General features: G+C 41.7%; 1 protein-coding gene across 2 annotated transcripts in view; it reads left to right on the forward strand.

Annotated features, from left to right (window-relative positions):
• Window positions 1–18,282, forward strand: part of LOC124606622 (bifunctional coenzyme A synthase) — a 143,172-nt gene that overhangs the window by 87,379 nt on the left and 37,511 nt on the right. Inside the window, exon 4 of one of the 2 annotated variants that reach the window (XM_047138613.1) lies at window positions 3,180–3,434. The exons of the other annotated variant lie outside the window; for it this stretch is intronic. Within the exon in view, the coding sequence (XP_046994569.1) occupies window positions 3,180–3,434 (255 nt within the window). The remainder of the gene's footprint in view (window positions 1–3,179; window positions 3,435–18,282) is intronic. 2 annotated transcript variants of the gene reach the window in all.

The raw sequence follows: 18,282 nt of genomic DNA on the forward strand, positions 1-18,282 counted from the left end.
GCATGGTTTTGCGGTGCGGTTGCAAAACACAGACACTAAACTTATTACAGTGAACAGAGACGTCAATGAAGGAACGGACAGATCATAACTTTCCAAAAATAAAGAAAGTAAACTTTTCACTGGAGGGAAGACTTGAACCCAGTACCTCTCTCTCCGCAGCTGCTCACGCTAACCACGGGACCACAGCGCTCCTGAGTTTATATTATCCTTGATGTTGCCTATCTTGCGCATGGACTACTCAGTTTGTATATTTTGCTTATTTTTTTTCTAGTTCCACACAACTTCTTCCTGTTTCCTCGATTGATCTGTGTTCAGTTTTTCAAGGCCTATCCACTGTGCCAACTTATAACTAAATCTGAGGGGGGTGCGATGGGGAGGTTACCTTGTAAGAAACTCATGCTAGCAGCTGTTCGTGTTTCAAATTCTGGAATATTCCATTCGTCTTCCCTGGTGAAGGAATTTCGGAAAACTGCGTTCAATAACTCCGCTTTGGCGGCACAGTCGTCGGTAACAGTACCATCGGCACTGCGCAGCGAAGGTATTGACTGCGTCTTGCCGCTTGTGTACTTTACATACAAGCAGAATTTCTTCAGATTTTCTACCAAATTTCGAGACAATGTTTCGTTGTCGAACCTATTAAAGGCATCTCGCATTGAAGTCCGTGCCAAATTTCGCGCATCTGTAAATTTTAGCCAATGTTTGGGATTTCGCGTTCTTCTGAACTTCGCATGCTTTTTCCTTTGCCTCTGCAACAGCGTTCGGACCTGTTTTGTGTACCATGGGGGATCAGTTCCATCTCTTACCAATTTGAGGTATGAATCTCTCAATTGCTGTTGCTACTATATCTTTGAGTTTGAGCCACATCTCATCTACATTTGCATAATCAGTTCGGAAGGAATGGAGATTGTCTCTTAGGAAGGCATCTAGTGACACTTTATCCACTTTTTTAAATAAAATTATTTTGCATTTGTTTCTGGTGGATTTGGAAGAAACTGTATTGAGCCTAGCTGCAACGACCTTGTGATCACTAATCCCTGTATCAGTCATGATGCTCTCTATTAGCTCTGGATCGTTTGTGGCTAAGAGGTCAAGTGTGTTTTCACAACCATTTACAATTCGCGTGCGTTCGTCGACTAACTGCTTGAAATAATTTTCGGAGAAAGCATTTAGGACAATCTCAGAAGATGTTTTCTGCCTACCACCGGTTTTGAACAAGTATTTTTGCCACCATATCGAGGGAAGGTTGAAGTCCCCACCAACTATAGCCGTATGAGTGGGGTATTTATTTGTTACGAGACTCAAATTTTCTCTGAGCTGTTCAGCCATGCACCCTTTGAGATCGCAGCCCACCCCGTACTTTCCCGAGGCCTTCTAACCTAGAAAACCACCCAGTCCACGCCACACAGCCTCCGCTACCCATGTAGCCGCCAGCTGAATATAGTGAACTCCTGACCTATTCAACAGACCCCAAAACCCCACCACCCTATGGCGCAAGTCAAGGAATCTGCAGCCAACACGGTCGCAAAACCGTCTGAGCCCCTGATTCAGTCCCTCCACCCGGCTCTACACCAAAGTTCCGCAGTCGGTTCTGTCAATGATGCTGCAGATGGTGAGCTCTGCCTTCATCTCGTAAGCAAGACTGGCAGCCTTCACCAAATCAGATAGCCGCTGGAATCCAGAGAGAATTTCCTCAGATCCAAAGCGACACACATCATTAGTGCCGACATGTGCACCACCTGCAGCTGGCTGCACCCTGTGCTCTTCATGGCATCCGGAAGGACCCTTTCCACATCAGGAATGACTCCACCCGGAATGCACACTGGATTTCTTCCCATTCCTTAGCCGCCATATCCCTAAGGGGCCCCATTACGCGCCTAACATTGGAGCTCCCAACTACCAATAAGCCCACCCTCTGCGATTGTCCGGACCTTGAAGGCTGAGAATCATCCTCTGAAACAGAGCAGGCAGCTGCATCTGGTTCAGCCAGAGACAGTACCTGAAACCTGTTTGTCAGACGCACCGGGGAGGCTTTCTGATCAGCCTCCGATGACATCTTTCACTGCCTGCCACGCCTTGGAACAACCTCCCAATCAACCACAGGTGAGGGCTCAGCCCCACTGCGGGCAGCAACCGGAGCAACCACAGCGGCAAACCGATCTGTGGACAGACGGGACGAGGTTGACATCCCCATGATACCCAAGTCCGGCTCCCCACAGTGGGATCCAGCCCAGTATGAATCTGGTGCTTTTATAGTTGCTGTGTGGCTCATATACATACTGAGTGTACTGTCGTGGCAAACTAGAGTTGGGGGGGGCTGATGCCAAATACTTACCGTATCTTACATACCTGCAGACAGTGAGACAGTATATTCCATCTTTTGGATGTACATCTAGGACATAATTATTTGTTCTACCAATAACTGTGCGGCCATCTTCAAGGTGAGCCAGTTACTGAATCTCAGATTTTGTAGCTTGTCCAAACTCAAGAAGAAATAAGTTTGTCTCAAATGCAAGCTTAAAATATAATGGGACATTCTGTCTGCTTGGAAAACTTCGAGAAACACATCAGATACATCTTGAGGAAGGGTATGGTTTTATATGTCCAGAGATTGGAAAATCTACAGAATTTGAGATTCAGCAGCCAAATCACCTCCAAACAGTTGCACAGTCGTCAGCTGAAATGTCAAAAGAAGAAATAATTTTGTCCTGAGTGCACGCCAGGAAGATGATGGAATATTCTATCCACTGGGAAAACTCCATTAAATATAACAAGACAGTTATTGAGCAGATTTTACCATGTACTCTAGTAATGCTTCTAGTTCTATGTCTGTGCTGTAGTGATGGGGACTAAAAGCCTCTCCCTGCAAATATAACCCCAGCGAAGTCTTCAGCGATATCCTCCCTTCATGTCAATAACCTTAACATTATCTCTCTCTCTCTCTCTCTTTCTTTCTTTCTTTTCTTCTTCTTCTTCTTCTTCTTTAGCCCTGTCATCTATACTTAAAATAGTCCACATCTTTTCATTTGTGTTATAAATATTAACATCTTTGAATGTCTAGTTAAGTCTGTATCTTGTGTTTAGGGTTTCTTAATATGCATAACTCTTCACAAGTATCTGCCAAATGAATATTGTTTTATGACAGTATCTATTTTTATTTATTTATTTATTATTTTTTTTAGCCAAATCCACTCATACCAAATCACCCATACATTATTGGACTCACTGGCAATGTTGCTAGTGGAAAATCATCAGTAGCAGGAAGGCTAGAAAAACTTGGAGCAGGTGTAATTGTATGTGATAAACTAGCACATGAGCTATATTGTAAAGGTGGACCTTGCTACGATGGAATGAGACAGTTGTTTGGAGATGGTATTCTAGACAGTCAAGGTGAAGTGGATCGAAAAGCTGTGGGTTCCATTGTGTTTAATGACAAGGTATTTAAATTTAGAATTATATTATTAATTTAGTACATAACATTAAGGTCATTAAATCATTCACAAATGTACTTTCACACATATAGCAGTCCTGTTCTATCCAAGTGATAGTTTGCTGTTGATGTGTTCTCAACTGCAGTGAAACATGTGTATTGCTAGTTCATGATAAATTTGGCGAAGAGGTACTCAGCTCCAGTAAAAATGTGTATTTTGCTAGTTCATGATAAATCTGGCAAAGAGGCACTATCTGGGTGACAGTTTGCAGTTGTGTTTTAAACTGCAATAAAATGTGTTCATGTTAAATCTGACAAAGTGGCAGTTTAATTGAATAAATCCTCTCCATTATGCTTGCCCTTATTAAAGGTGTATCAGTGTATCACACTTGTAGTGGTAACTGCCCAAGGCCCCCGTAACTCTGTTGCGCCCTCATGAGCAGTGATTATGTAGCCCCAAGCCATTGTAGCATTTCTTCTTTTCTCATGCTGCAATCTCTATTCCTTTCCCCCAGCCCTTCCCTCAACTACATCACACCTTTTGCAAAAAGCAAGTAAATATCAAGACAGCATCTGGAGTAAGCTACATACTGATACATTCAAACACCTTCGAGTAGCTAGTACTATTAACACCACGCTGAAAGCAGCAGCTACATCCCCAACCCCCACCCCTATCCATCCACTCTCCTCCGTCAGTGAAATGAGCACTTGCAATGGGAATGACATTCATTGCAACTCTGGCCCTGGAGGACCTCGAGTTACACTACGCCCCTGAACAAATACATATGTTACAGTTTTACCTCTGCCACATGATATTTAACCCATCTGTTTTGCCCTTTTAACGTAGTACTCAAGTCTTATGACCGCTTGTCTGTTAAAATAGTGACAGTGGAAAATCGTAGCTAAAGTCAAAGTCCAGTACAGCACTGACACAAATGAAAAAGCGACATGCCATTTTCCTGGGTTTCATTGAGAACAAATGGAAGAAGAATTATTACTTGAACCATTACACAGAAATGGTTTTATCTGTATTCTAGACCCATTCCAAGATAATTCAAAAGCTTTTCTACGAATAAATACACTGTTATAGATACACTACATAGATCCTTAACAGGGAACTTTTTTGTGATAATCACTGTAACTGAATCATCCATCTTTAGACTGTCTATGTAAAGCAGCAGAGGTTCAGTTCCATGTTAAGTTGCAACAGATTTTGTTTTGCTTCATTACCGAAAGAGACAGATGTGAAGTTCTGCATTCTGGCACAGACAGGCCAATCAGGACCAACCAATGGTCATATCAATTATTTGTAAAATATCCCGCTATTCCAAAGATAAACAGTTAATTTTCCATGATACAGCTGAAAGTTTTTAAGCTGTAAATTAAGTATCATTTGTGGTGGTAATTGTGATAAAACCCTTGGCAACATTTGCTGTTAGCCCACGCATGCAGACGGACTTCTGCAAAATAATAATAATAAAAAATAATCAATCCCATCACAGGCAAGAAGAAGTGCAGACATTACCAAAAGCTGGTTATTCAGTCTAGACAACAGTAGCAGCACAAGCACTGAGACTTCCGAAGATTATACTACGTACTTCTATTTACATACTACATAATACATACTACATAATTCTGGCTTCAACATATACACCTATACTCTGCAAACCACCATGAAGTGCATGGCAGAGGGTACATCCAATGTACCAGTCATTAGGGTTTCTTCCCATTCCATTCAAGTATGGAGTGTGGGAAGAATTATTGTTCCAATGCCTCTGTGGATGCTGTAATTTGTCTAATCTTGTCCTCACAATTCCTATGAGAGTAATACATAGGTTTTGTAGTATGTTCCTAGTTTCATTATTTAAAGCTGGTTCTTGAAACTTTGGGTTAGTAGACGTTCTCAGGATAGTTTACATTTATCTTCAACAGAGTGCCAACTGAGTTCTTCAGAGTCTCTTTGACATTCTCCCATGGGTTAAACAAACTTGTGACGATTCATGCTGCCCTACTCTGTATACATTCAGTATCCCCTATTAGTCCTATATGGTATGGGTCGCTCACACTTGGGAGCAGTATTCTAAGGTGGTTCATGCGAGTGATTTGTAAGCAGTCTCCATTGATATCACTTCCCAACAATTGTACCAGTAAACTGAATTGTACCACCTGCTTCACCCACAACCCACCCTGTGTGATCCTTCTGTTTCATATCCCTGCAAAGTGTTACATCCAAATATTTGTATGAGTTGGCCAATTGCAACTGTGACTCATTGATATTATAGTTGTAGGATACTACACTTTTTCATTTTGTTAAGTCCACAATTTTACAGTTCTGAACATTTAAAGCAAATTGTCAACCTTTGCACTACTTTGAAATCTTACCAAGATCTGACTGAATATTTATGCAGCTTCTTTCAGGCAGTACTTCATTATAAGGCAACTTCACCATCTGCAGAAAGTTTGAGTTTGCTGTTACTATTGTAATCATAAATTGTAATATACTAATAATACATTTGACAACCCACAGATTTCGAAGCAACTGAATGAGGATACTGTATGTAGTATGATTATCTGTAACTGCATATTTTATCATAGCATGTATTGAAACCCATGGCATTATTGTCAGTAATTAATCTCTCTCATCAGTGTGACAACTCTCCATCTGAAATTTGTGAAACACTTGAATTCAAATGTGGTAACTGTTGGCACTGATTTATTGAAGACTCAGGATTAAAGCCCTAAAACCTATATGGGCCCATGTAGAGAGCCTAAACTGCTTAATTTCCTTTTAAGATCATCAAACCCCGAAGGGTTATGTCATTCTGGTGTGGTTTATCATAGTAGAAGCTATCCACATATGTGGTGGCAGTATTCTTCTGCATTGAGTGACAGTCCAACGTAGTGAATCGTATCTGTCATCCAACATTCCTTCTATAATAGTCAGTGGCAGCACACTATTTAAGCAATGACAACACACTGTTTAACGTCAATACTTAAACCATCTCACAATGAGTCTAGTCACTTTGTTTATGAGCTATGCCTCATTATCAACAGGCTAAGTGTGACAGCTCATTGCTCTTACGGAGCGAGGGAATTTGACAGCATTAGAGAGTTGTTCATGTTATGGCCATTCCTGAATGCATTGCCTAACAATGGGTACAACAATATCATGATTCTGGAGAATTCAGTAGAAATATGGGAACAGGACGTTATGTAATAACACCAGTCCACAGTAATTAACTTGTAGCTACATGACAGCAACATGCTTTTTGAATTTGCTGCTGTAGAATCCTACTATTGTTTCCAGGGTTGATATGGTTTGGCACTGGCTTTGGGAAGCTGAACTACAAAGCAAACCTAGGCATTAAAGGGAACTCCAGGATGATCATTGAATCACAGATTAGCATTTTCTGAGGAAAATATCATCATGAATGGCAGAATGTAATATTTTCAGATGAATTAGTATTTTCCATAGCATATGATGGTCTAGTAAAAGAATATAAGGTGTGTGATGTCTTTTTTGAACCCAATATATCCGCAAATCTTCTCATGGTGGCTGTGTGGCGGTCTGGGGTTGGTGTGTTCCAATGGACTTGGGCTGTTTTGCAATGTAGATGGTAGACTTGATGGTGCCCAATATATGGGGTGATTATAATTAAAGTTAAACTTTCAAAGTGCTGTAGAAATAACACCACTAGTCAGAATGACGTCAAATTGCAACAGAATATTATCAGAGAAGGGGGAAAAATATGGCAGAAGAAAAATAAATAGTTACAAAATGTGGCAATAGATGGCACTGTAAGTATCATAATTTAATAGTGGTAGACTACAAATGACAAATGAATCATACAGCAATGCCTAAGGTACGTTTGACATTAAGCAAACTGCTACTCTGTGTGCATGGGCGTACAGGTATGATACTGTTAGTTACGTAAGACCATCCACAATGGCAAGGTCATAACACACAGTATGGGAAAAATTGTTTTTAATTGTCCTGAGGCCAAAAACCGCATAAAAAGCATCAATCAAAATCAAATCGGATTATTAATTTCTGTGTGACAGGCACAAAACACGTTCAGTATGCTGTCCACCATTTTCTGCAACAAGTTTAAATCGAGAAACAGCATGTTCCACAACTCATCAAAGCATTTCAAGGGTCATGTTCAGAATGTGTTGCGCAATGTGTGCCTTCAATGCAGCTAAGTTTGCAATCAGTACACCGAACACATCATCTTTCGGATAGCCCCACAGCCAGAAGTCACACCGATTAAGATCAGGTGATCGGGATGGCCAGGCTGTCGGAAAATGGTGGCTGATAATTATAGCATTTCCGAAATGGCACTTCAGTAGCTGCTTAACTGGATTTGCAATGTACAGAGGTGTGCCATTTTGCATAAAAATGATCTCATCCACACTGTTGAAGAGCTGGAATGGCATGGTTGTGCAAAAGACACTCATAGTGCTTTCCAGTGACGGTACAAGTAACAGGACTGGAAGCACCTGTATCTTCAAAAAAATATGGCCCTGTGATAAATGATGACGTAAACCTGCACCACACAGTGACCTTTCCAGGATGAAGTGGTTCTGGTTGATTTGCGTGTGGATTTTCCATTGCCCGTATTCGACAATTCTGTGTGTTGATATATCCTGTCAGATGGAAGTGGACTTTGTCTTCCATGGCCAATCATTGTCCACTTCCATGCGAGCAAGAAATTCTAAAGCAAAGGTCTCTCTTGCTGGCAGATCAACGGGAAGCGGCTCGTGCACATGGGTGATTTTGAATGGATAGCAAAGAAGGATGTTCTGTAGGATTTTATGCACTGTGCTCACAGATATGTCCAATGTTCAGGCAATTCTCCATGTCCTACATGTTTGCACACCACCACTCATTTCCTCCTGCATTGCTGTGGCCACTGCTTCCACTGATGTTGAATCAGTTCATTTCCTCCCTCTACCAGGTTGCACACCAAGAGAACTCTTCTTTTCGAATTTCTGAATCATTTTCTCCAGACCCAAGGCAGTCATTGGGCCAGTGCCTTTTTTTCAATCCCTTCAGTGTCTGGAACTTCTGCAGAGCGACATGTGCGCAGTCATCGTTCTTGTAATACAGCTTTAGAAGCAGAGTATGATTCTGCATTGAGACAGTCATGGTGAATGTTGCAGACGTAAAGGAGGAAAAGCCGTGTACCCGGCATACCAGCTTCAATGGGTCGCGCACATGACAGGTGTTTCCATTTACGTATTCTGACACATACAGTGCCATCTAATTATCAGTTTTCACACTTCCCTCCCCAATAATATTCCGTTGCAATTTGATGTCATTCTGACCAGTGGTGTTATTTCTACAGCGTTTTGAAAATCTAAGTTTAATTATAATCACCCTTTATTTATATTATAGTTAATGTTATGATCTCATCAGTGCAATAACTATATCCTAATAAATTATATGAGAAAACTGGCTGTTTTATTTCTCAGCTCATAGACTCACTTGCAAGATGCAGATGGTCATTGAAGTAAAAGACATTAAGTGCTAAAGAATCACATGTTGTACACTTCTGTAACCTGAAAGAAATCTTATTAAAAACAGTGAACTGTCTTTTTTGTTAATGTTGTCTTGCCTACAGATTTAATAAATTAATGCAGTAAAGCAAAAAAAAAAAAAGCCACAAGTAGGATTTGTTCCAAATCCAGCAGTCTTGTACTGTTTCAAATACAGCAGTCTCATTCACTTACCCAACTAATCTGTGACCCATATGCCTCATCTGCCAATTTCAAGTCCACCAGACTTCTTTCCTACAAAATCATGCAGTTATCTGCCCCTCATATTTCCTTGGGCGGTATCATCTGCTAAACCAAATTCATACTGCAACAATATGCCAGATTTCACCTCAAAGCTATCCCACCTTCTCCTAAACTACCTCTCAACAGTGGTGTTTCCCTTCTTGTTCTTCTGCAGCCCCCTAAACAGCCGCACCATCAACCACCACTCCTCTTCTACAAACCAAGCTTGGCCAACGTTCTATAACATCGCTCCACCTTCACCACTGTCTCTCAGACCAATGAAGAACTCATGATCACCAGAACCAGCTACAACAATACAGTGTTCTCAACCTCTCGTCTAAGTCACTCTCCCCTCCTAAATTACCTGTGTTATCCAAGGGTCACAGTTTCAGCCCTAAACCTGCATTTAGTCATGCTGCTTTGATGAAGGACCTACTTTCCTTCACCTGCAATGTCAACTGGAATTATCAAGTTGCAACTCAATCCCAGTATCTTTCCAGCAGCAAACCTAACGTTGAACCCTGCCTTGAACATTTCTGGCCACAATCCTGACTTGATCCACCATCACTACCTTAAAATCATCCCTTACAAGTTTCCCAAAAATTCCTCACATCCAGCATTGCTTCACAACCTTGCCTCGGGTTCCAACAACATGACTCTAATCTGTTCTCTGCAGAAGTACAGGCTCTTCATTCCCTAAAAGCTGATGACTTTTTCATTAATCTTCCAGTGGATGGAGGGACCCACGAATGTGGTACTTAACTGGAAGGGGTATGTAAACAAAGGTTTACACCAGCTGTCTGACACGCCTACATACAGCCTCTGTCATCTAAATCCCATCCCTGTGATTCAAACTGAACTGCAGTCCCTCCTTAAAACCTCAGGCCCATCACAAGGACTAACATTTCTATCCATAGAACTTCTTACTCCACCCAAACTATGCTCCTCGACCTTTTACCACGGTGCTTGTCCGCTCCCACCAGACACCTTGGTTGCCACCGTTGATGTCATCCTCCCCTATACCAAAACCCTCCATGTACCTCGATGTTTGTGTTGTCATCATCATTTCATTATCATTCATGAAAATGGTGAGATTGGACTAAGCAAAGATTGGGAATTTGTAAGGGCACTGATAACTGTGCAGTTGAGCGCACCACAAAACCATCATCATCCATGTACCTGGTCTGCGTGCTGTTGGACATTTCCTCAGTCAGTGCCCACCTGATTGAAAACGTAGGACACCCTTGCTACTCAGCTTAATCAAATTTATACTTACCAACAACTACTTTACCTTTGAGGGGTGACAAATGAAACAAACAGATCATGGGCACAACCATGGGAACCAGGATGGCTCCATCCTATGCCAGCCTTTTCATGGCTCACTTGGAGGGGAGGGAGTTTTGCTGGGATCCATCAACCTTCAGCCCCATGTTTGGTTAGATACATTGCTGACATCTTTACCGTATAGGCTCATGGTGCGGCTGACCGTTGAAAATTCTTTGAATCTTGAAATGCATTCTCCCAATTAAATTTCACATAGTCCTTTTCCGAATCCAATGCCACTTTCCGTGATGTTGACCACCTCCTCACTGAAGGTCTGCTATACACTTACGTTCACTTTAAACCAACTAACAAGCAGCAGTACTTATATTTTCACAGTTGCCATCCTTCCTGTGTCTGACATTCCCTTCCATACAGCCTTGGCATTGGAGGCAAACATATTTTTTCAGATGCAGACTCTTTATAGCAATATGCCACCTTTCTCACCTCAGCCTTCACTGGATATAATTACTTGATCAGCCCAGTTCAAAAGCACATTACGCAGGACATCACACCCACTCAATGCTGATCCCCCCCAAAAAACAGCTGAGGAGTACACCTCTTCTCAGTCATTATTTTTGTGGTCTTGAATATATTAATCAGTTATCTCGACAAGGCTGTGACCTCCGAAAATCACACCTGTAAATTATATCCATCCTGTCCAGTATTTTTCCCACCACACCAATAACAGCATTTTGTTACCCTCCCAATCTCTGCAATATCCTTGTCAGTCCCTGTGCTCTTTCTCCACCCATTGTCCTACCCTATGGCTCCTGCCCCTGTGACCATCCCTGCTGTAAGGCTTGCCCTATTGCGCCCTCCTACCCCCACCTATACCAGCACTGAGATGGACAAAACACATACTATCAAAGGAAGAGCCAACTGTAAAGCAACCCATGTTATATACCAGTTGTTAGGGGACTGATGACCTCAGATGTTAAGTCCCATGGTACTCAGAGCCATTTTGAACCAGTTGTTAGGTAAACACTATTCGGCCTTTTCCATTGGCGTGACTACCACCAAGTTATCCGTTAGGAAGAATTTGCATAGGCAAAGGGTATATGCTGGCAACAAATAATATCTTGTTGCAGAGCATTCATGATCTTGACGTCTGTTTCACTACTTGTGCCATCTGGATTCTACACGCAGGCACCAGTTTCTCAAAATTCCGTGTGTGGGAACTGGTGTTAAAACATGTCCTCAGTCTCACCACTCACCTTGTCATAATTTATGGTAATTTCTTTAGTCTCAGCATTTCTTCATAGTAACTATTTCTTTTTTTTTTTTTTTTTTTTTTTTTTTTTTTTTTTTTTTTTTTTTTTTTTTTCCATGTTTATTTTTCACCTCCACCCCTCTACATCCACCTCTATCACAGACAATGCACTTAGCTTTCCATTCTTATTAACTCGTACATGATGTTTTGGCAATAATTTGCTTATTACCCTATCTTCCACCTTTAAGCTCTCAGATTTTCAAATCTCATCCGGTGCAATCACCAACTGTCTCTCTTCCCTTCTCATCCTGTCCAGTAAGTCTCCCATGGCCCAGAGTTCTGGGCAACTTTTCCGAACTCTTCCCATTTCCTAAACCTCATCAGTCCTTTCCCTTTACCCCTCCTCTATCCCCCTCAACCTTCCTTCCAGAAGGAGGAGCCAATGGCTCCAAAAGATTGCAAATTTTAATACCATTAGATGCATGTTCTCCTGCCTCCACTTGGTGAGTACTTTTCTACATATTCAGTTACACTATATTTTCAAAATATCAGATGTTTTTACCGTTCACCTGATTCCACAATAACAGTTGTGGAATCGTTCAAAGAATGTCTAAACTTAGTGGTGCAGAAGTACCCCGATCACACAATATTGTTTGGAGGTGACTTTAAGTTACAGTGTGTGGACTATGATGTCTATGGATTCATGTCAGGTGTTTCAAACAGATAGTGCTGTGAAGCAGTTCTGAAAACTGTCTTAAGCAGTGTGTTAAACGACCCATGTGTAATGGAAATATTTTGGAACTTGTAAATACGAACAGGCCTGACCTTATCTACAGTGTCAGTGTCGAGACAGGGATTAGTGATCACAATGTCATCATAGTGATGACAGATACTAATGTTAATAAATCCATCAAAAAGACTAAGAGAGCTTTTATGCTGGAAAGAACACATTAGCAATTGTTAGCATCCTACTTAGACACTAAATGGACATCATTTAGTTTAAATATGATGGGCATAGAGGAATTATGGGCAAAGTTTAAACTAATCGTAAGTAACACTCTAGAAGTATGTGCTGAGTAAGTGGATTAAGGACAGCAAAGACCCACCATGGTTCAATAATAAAAGTCAGAAAATGCTGAGGAAGCAGAGACTGTTGCACTCGTAGTTCAGAGAAGGATATGGAAATGCTGAAATGCAGATGATGATAGAAATTTGGTCCTACATGAAAATCACCAAGTGGCAGTCACTCGTTGACCAGTCTGTTGTGGCAATAGACAACAGCAAAAGAAAATCTGAAGTCTGAAATTTCACATTAAAAAATCATTCACTTAGGAGAATTGTACAAATGTACCACTGTGTGACATTGCACAGACTCCCATATGGTGGTCATAGAAATAGGCACCCTGGCATTGAGAAGCAGTTGTAAGATTTGAAAACAAATAAGCTGCCAAGTCTGGATAGAATCCCAGTTTGGTTTTACAGAGAGCACTCTTTGGTATTGGCACCTTACTCAGCTTGCATTTATCACGAATCTGTTTCCCACTGTGATGTCCCAAGCAATTGGAAAAAGACACAGGTGACTCCTATATATAAGAGGGTAAAGGCACACACTTGTGAAATTAGAGGCCAATATCCTTAACATCTGTTTGGTGCAGAATTCTTGAGTATATTCTAAGTCTGAATGTAATAAATTTCCTTGAGACAGAAAAGATTCTGCCCATAAATCAACATGGATTGAGAAAGCATCACTTGGGTGAACATCAGCTTTCCCTATTCTCACAGCATATCATGCAAACCATGTGTAAAGGACAACACGCAGAATCCATAGGCCTAGATTTCCGGAAAGTATTTGGCACAGTGTCCCACTGCAGAGTTCTAACCAAAGTTCGAGCACATGGAATACGTTTTCAGATATGAAAGTGGCTCAAAGTCTTCATGACTAGTAGAGTCCGGTACGTTGTCCTGGACTGTGCAAGTCAAGTTAAAGGACAAGGGTATCATTGATAGCATCCCAAGGAAATGTGACATGACCACTCTGTCCTCTATATACGTAAACAATTTGAGAGATAGGGCGAGTAGCAATCTACGGCTATTCGCTGACAGTGCTGTAGTGTATACGAATTTGTCATTGTTGAGTGACTGTTGAAGGATGCAGGATGATTTGGATAGAATTTCTATTTGGTATTATGAATTGGAGCTTGCTCTTAATGTAGAATAATGTTAGGTAAGGCACGTGAGTAGAAAAAGCGATCCTGTAATGTTCAAATACAATATTAGTGGTGTGCTGCTAGATGCTGATTAAATATCTAGGCATAATGTTGGAAAGTGATATGAAATGAAACAAGCTTGTAAGGTCAGTAATAGGAAAGGCAAATGGTTAACGTAGGTTTATTGAGAGAATTCTAGGAAATTGTTGGGTCATCTATAAAGGAGATCACAAGTAGAACATTAGTGCAACCCATTCATGAATACTGCTGTTTAGGACCCCCCACCTGGTCAGATTAAAGGAAGACATTGAAGCAACTCAGAGGCATGCTGCTAGATTTGTTACCAGTAGGTTCAGTCACCTCATGAGTTTTATGTAAATGCTCTGTGAAATCAAATGGGAATCCTAGGAGTGAAAACAATGTTATTCTCATGAAACAGTATTGCGAAAATTTAGACAAACAGCATTTGCAGCTGACTTTATAACAATTCCACTACCGGCAGTGTACATTTCACGTAAGTACCATGAAGACAAGATAAAAGAAATCAGGGCTCATGCAGAAGCATATGTTGTTGTTGTTGTTGTTGTTCTGGTGCTCAGTCCAAAGACTTGATTGATGCAGTTCTCTATCCTGTGCAAGCCTCTTCATCTCTGAATCTGCGTACTCTTTGTCTCCATCTACAATTTTTACCCACCACATCTCTCTCCAATACTAAATTTGTGATCTCTTGGGTCTCAGAATGTGTCCTATCAACCAATCTCTTCTTCTAGCCAGGTTGTCACACAAAAGTTTTTTCTTCCACAATTCTATCAAGTACCTCCTCATGTGATCTACTGATGTAATCTTCTTCATTCTTCTGTAGCACCATATTTCAAAAGCTTCTATTCTCTTCTTGTCTGAACTGTTTCTCATCCATGTATCATACATGGCTACATCCCACAGAAATACTTTAAGGAAAGGCTTCCTAACACTTAAATCCGTATTCATTGTTCACAAATCTTTCTTCAGAAATGCTTTTCTTGCCATTGCCAGGCTATATTTTATGTGAGTAATGCCCCTAATTTTTTTTTTCTCAGAACATATTTATTGTTAAGAGTCAGAATTGGTGACAATATACATACATGTCTTGTCCGTGTCCTATTTTTCCACGTAGTCTCCATTACTTTCTATGGTCATACGCCAATGTTGTGGAAGAGCATGTATTCCCTGCTGGTAAAAGCTCTTGTCCTGTAGTTATAGCCATGTTTTCACTGTGTGACTGCTACTCTCATCCTCTTCAAAGTGTGTTCCCTATAGAGAATCTTTAAGCTGCCCAAAGAGATGGAAGTCCAAGTCTGTCTACAGTCTGGACTGTAAGGTGGATAAGGCAATGATGTCCAACCCAATTTGGCGATGTGTTCCCAGGTTCTCAGACTTGTGTGTGGGTGTGCATTATTGTGTTGGAGCAAGATTTCTGCTGGATTCTTGTCTGATCAAACATGTCAGAAATGGTTCTTGAGTTTATTTAGTCTTCACGTGTGCCTCTGAATTGATGATTGACCCTCTTGGTATCAAATCCACAAGAATAATGCCATCACAGTCCCAGAAGACTTGTCACCATGACTTTCCGGCAGAGGGGGTTGTCTTGAATTTGTTATTTTGTGGTGAATGAGGATGATGCCACTCCATGCACTGCCTTTTTGTTTCCAGTGCAAAGTGGTGCACCCAGCTTTCATCCCCTGTAACAATCTGTGACAGAAAGGCCTCTCCAATGGTCTCAAAATGCTCCAATAATTTAGATGGAATGGCCTTTCTTTGAATCTTGTCTGCTGTGGGCATTCGGGGAACCCATTTTGAGTACCTCTTTGAATATCAGATAGCCTCTATCATTGCAGGTGCACTTCCAATGCTGACCAACAACTGTATAGCCAATTGTTGAGTTCTGATGCACCAGTCAGCACAGGACAACCCGAGCATGGCTTATCATGGAACTGTGTATCTGGATTTCCTGAGGCTGTAACTTTCTTTACCCATCACCCAACTGTACTCCTATCAACTGCAGCATTGCTATACACTGCACACAATCATTTATGGATGTTCACCATATTTGCTTTTTGTGCACACAAGAATTCAATAACAGCACACTGCTTGTAACGAGAGTTGTGTGTAGACACCATGTTGATGCTGTACTATGGCTCTGCCATCTGCCAGAACAGTTTGAAACTTCACCAGCACACAGAACAAGCGTCAGATGTGAAGCACCAACAAGGACGTTTGTCTATGTATGTTAATGGCTTTTTAAAATGTGGGGCATTACTTACTGAATGACCCTCATATATCCTCTCTACTTCAGCCATCATCAGTTATTCTGCTGCCAAAATAATGATACTAATCTACTACTTTAAATGTCTTGTCCTAAACTAATTCCCTTAGCATTGACTGATTTAATTCGACTGCATTCCATTGTCCTTGTTTTGCTTTTGTTGATGTTCATAGTATATCCTCCTTTCAAGACACTGTCCATTCCATTCAACTGCTCTTTCAAGTCATTTGCTGTCCATTGGCAGAATTACGTCATCCTCAAACCTCAAATATTTTATTTCTTCTCCTTGAATGTACAGATTGAATAAAATTGATGATAGGCTACAACCCTGTCTCACTCCCTTCTCAACCACTGCTTCCCTTTCATGCCCCTCGATTCTCGTAAATGCTGTCTGGTTACTGTACAAGTTGTAAAAATAACAATGAAATGAATACCCCCTAGCTGCATACAGGCATTGATACAAGTCAACGGGGACAGTTGAAAATGTGTGCCCCGACTGGGACTCGAACCCGGGATCTCCTGCTTACATGGCAGATGCTCTATCCATCTGAGCCATCGAGGACACAGAGGATTGTGCAACTGCAAGGACTTACCTCTGGCATGCCTCCCATGAGACCCACATTCGTAACATATTGTCCAGCACTATATTCGTAGTGCCCCTGCCCATCGTACTCATTTCTCGCAGCTTTATTGCCGATTCCCGTAATGAAGTTGTAAAAAGCCAAGCCTTTTGCTCCCTCTATTTTATTTCTGCTGCCTTCAGAATTTCAAAGAGAGTATTCCAATCAACATTGTCAAAAGCTTTCTCTATGTCTACTTACATAGGTTAGCTTTTCCTTAATGTATCTTGCAAGACGGGTGACTCACTACTACTCTTTTTGAGTACATGCTTGGCTGCCATAGGGTCTCAGGCATTGCACCACTACTTCCTCTTCTATCTAATATCTCCTCTGACTTTCTGTCTGTCTTTTGGTGCAGACCCTGCTTGGACTTGGTTCACGATTTTGGTCTTGATTTCCAGGTTCACTTCTAGTGCTACTGTCACCATCCATTAATGATTATATGGTCCCAGCTATTGGGTTTTACCTGCCATATTTTCCAAATTTTACAAAAGTGCGTATTATGTTAGGAAAGTCACCCAGTGTTGTGTATGGTCCACTTCTGTGCCCTTCCATCCTGGCACCCTTCCTTGCTGCTGTTGTAGTATGCCAAAAACCCAGCTTGGTATCCATTCCATTGTGCCCATTATGGGGATGGTCATCATGGTACCTGTAAGATAGTAGCCTAGTGACTGCAGGGATTGCACTGTTGGTGCCTCCCCGTGTATGCCATGGAGTATTTGCCCATCATGACTGGGGCATGTGGACTCCCAGCAACGGATTACTGGTCAGATAGCTGTTGCTGTGGCTGGGGGCACACATGGGCAGAGCCCCCATTCGGAGTGAGTAGCACCACGCTGGATAGTTTGTACATGAAGCGAATTAGACTTCCTCCTGCTGGTGGCCACACAGTCCCAGCAGGCTCTTCGGATAGAAAAGCCTCGTATGATACAACAGAGTATTATCCCAACATGTGCCCTTCCCTGCCCATACCCTGGGAGGAATGCAGGACTAGACAACAAGGAGCAAAATCCTCCCCCCAGTACCTGTTGTGTAGCAGCACCGATCACCCCAGGGGGCCACTGTTTGGCGGGTTCATGCTTGGCTGCCACGAGGCCGCTGCCTTTGCGGCACTTCTTCCCTTCCATGCTGCATGTCGATCCTTTTAGCTATTGTTTTTCCCCTCCCTTGGGGAACATGTCTGGGATGTTATTGGTAATGTTCTGCATTGTCTGTCGCTGATGTAAGAACACGCTCACCTTTGTTTTATGCTCCCTTTTCCTTTCTTTGTTATCCTCCTCCTCTTGTTCCTCCATCCTCCTCCTCTTGTTCCTCCGCTTCTCAGCGTTTCAGTTTCCTCTTTTTCTCCTTCCTCCCTGTGCGCTCATGAAGGCCGGCCCACTCATCTTGACGCGTAACAGGTGACTGGGTAA

The sequence above is a fragment of the Schistocerca americana genome, chromosome 3, assembly GCF_021461395.2.
Source record: "Schistocerca americana isolate TAMUIC-IGC-003095 chromosome 3, iqSchAmer2.1, whole genome shotgun sequence".
Taxonomy (NCBI): Eukaryota; Metazoa; Arthropoda; class Insecta; order Orthoptera; family Acrididae; genus Schistocerca; species Schistocerca americana.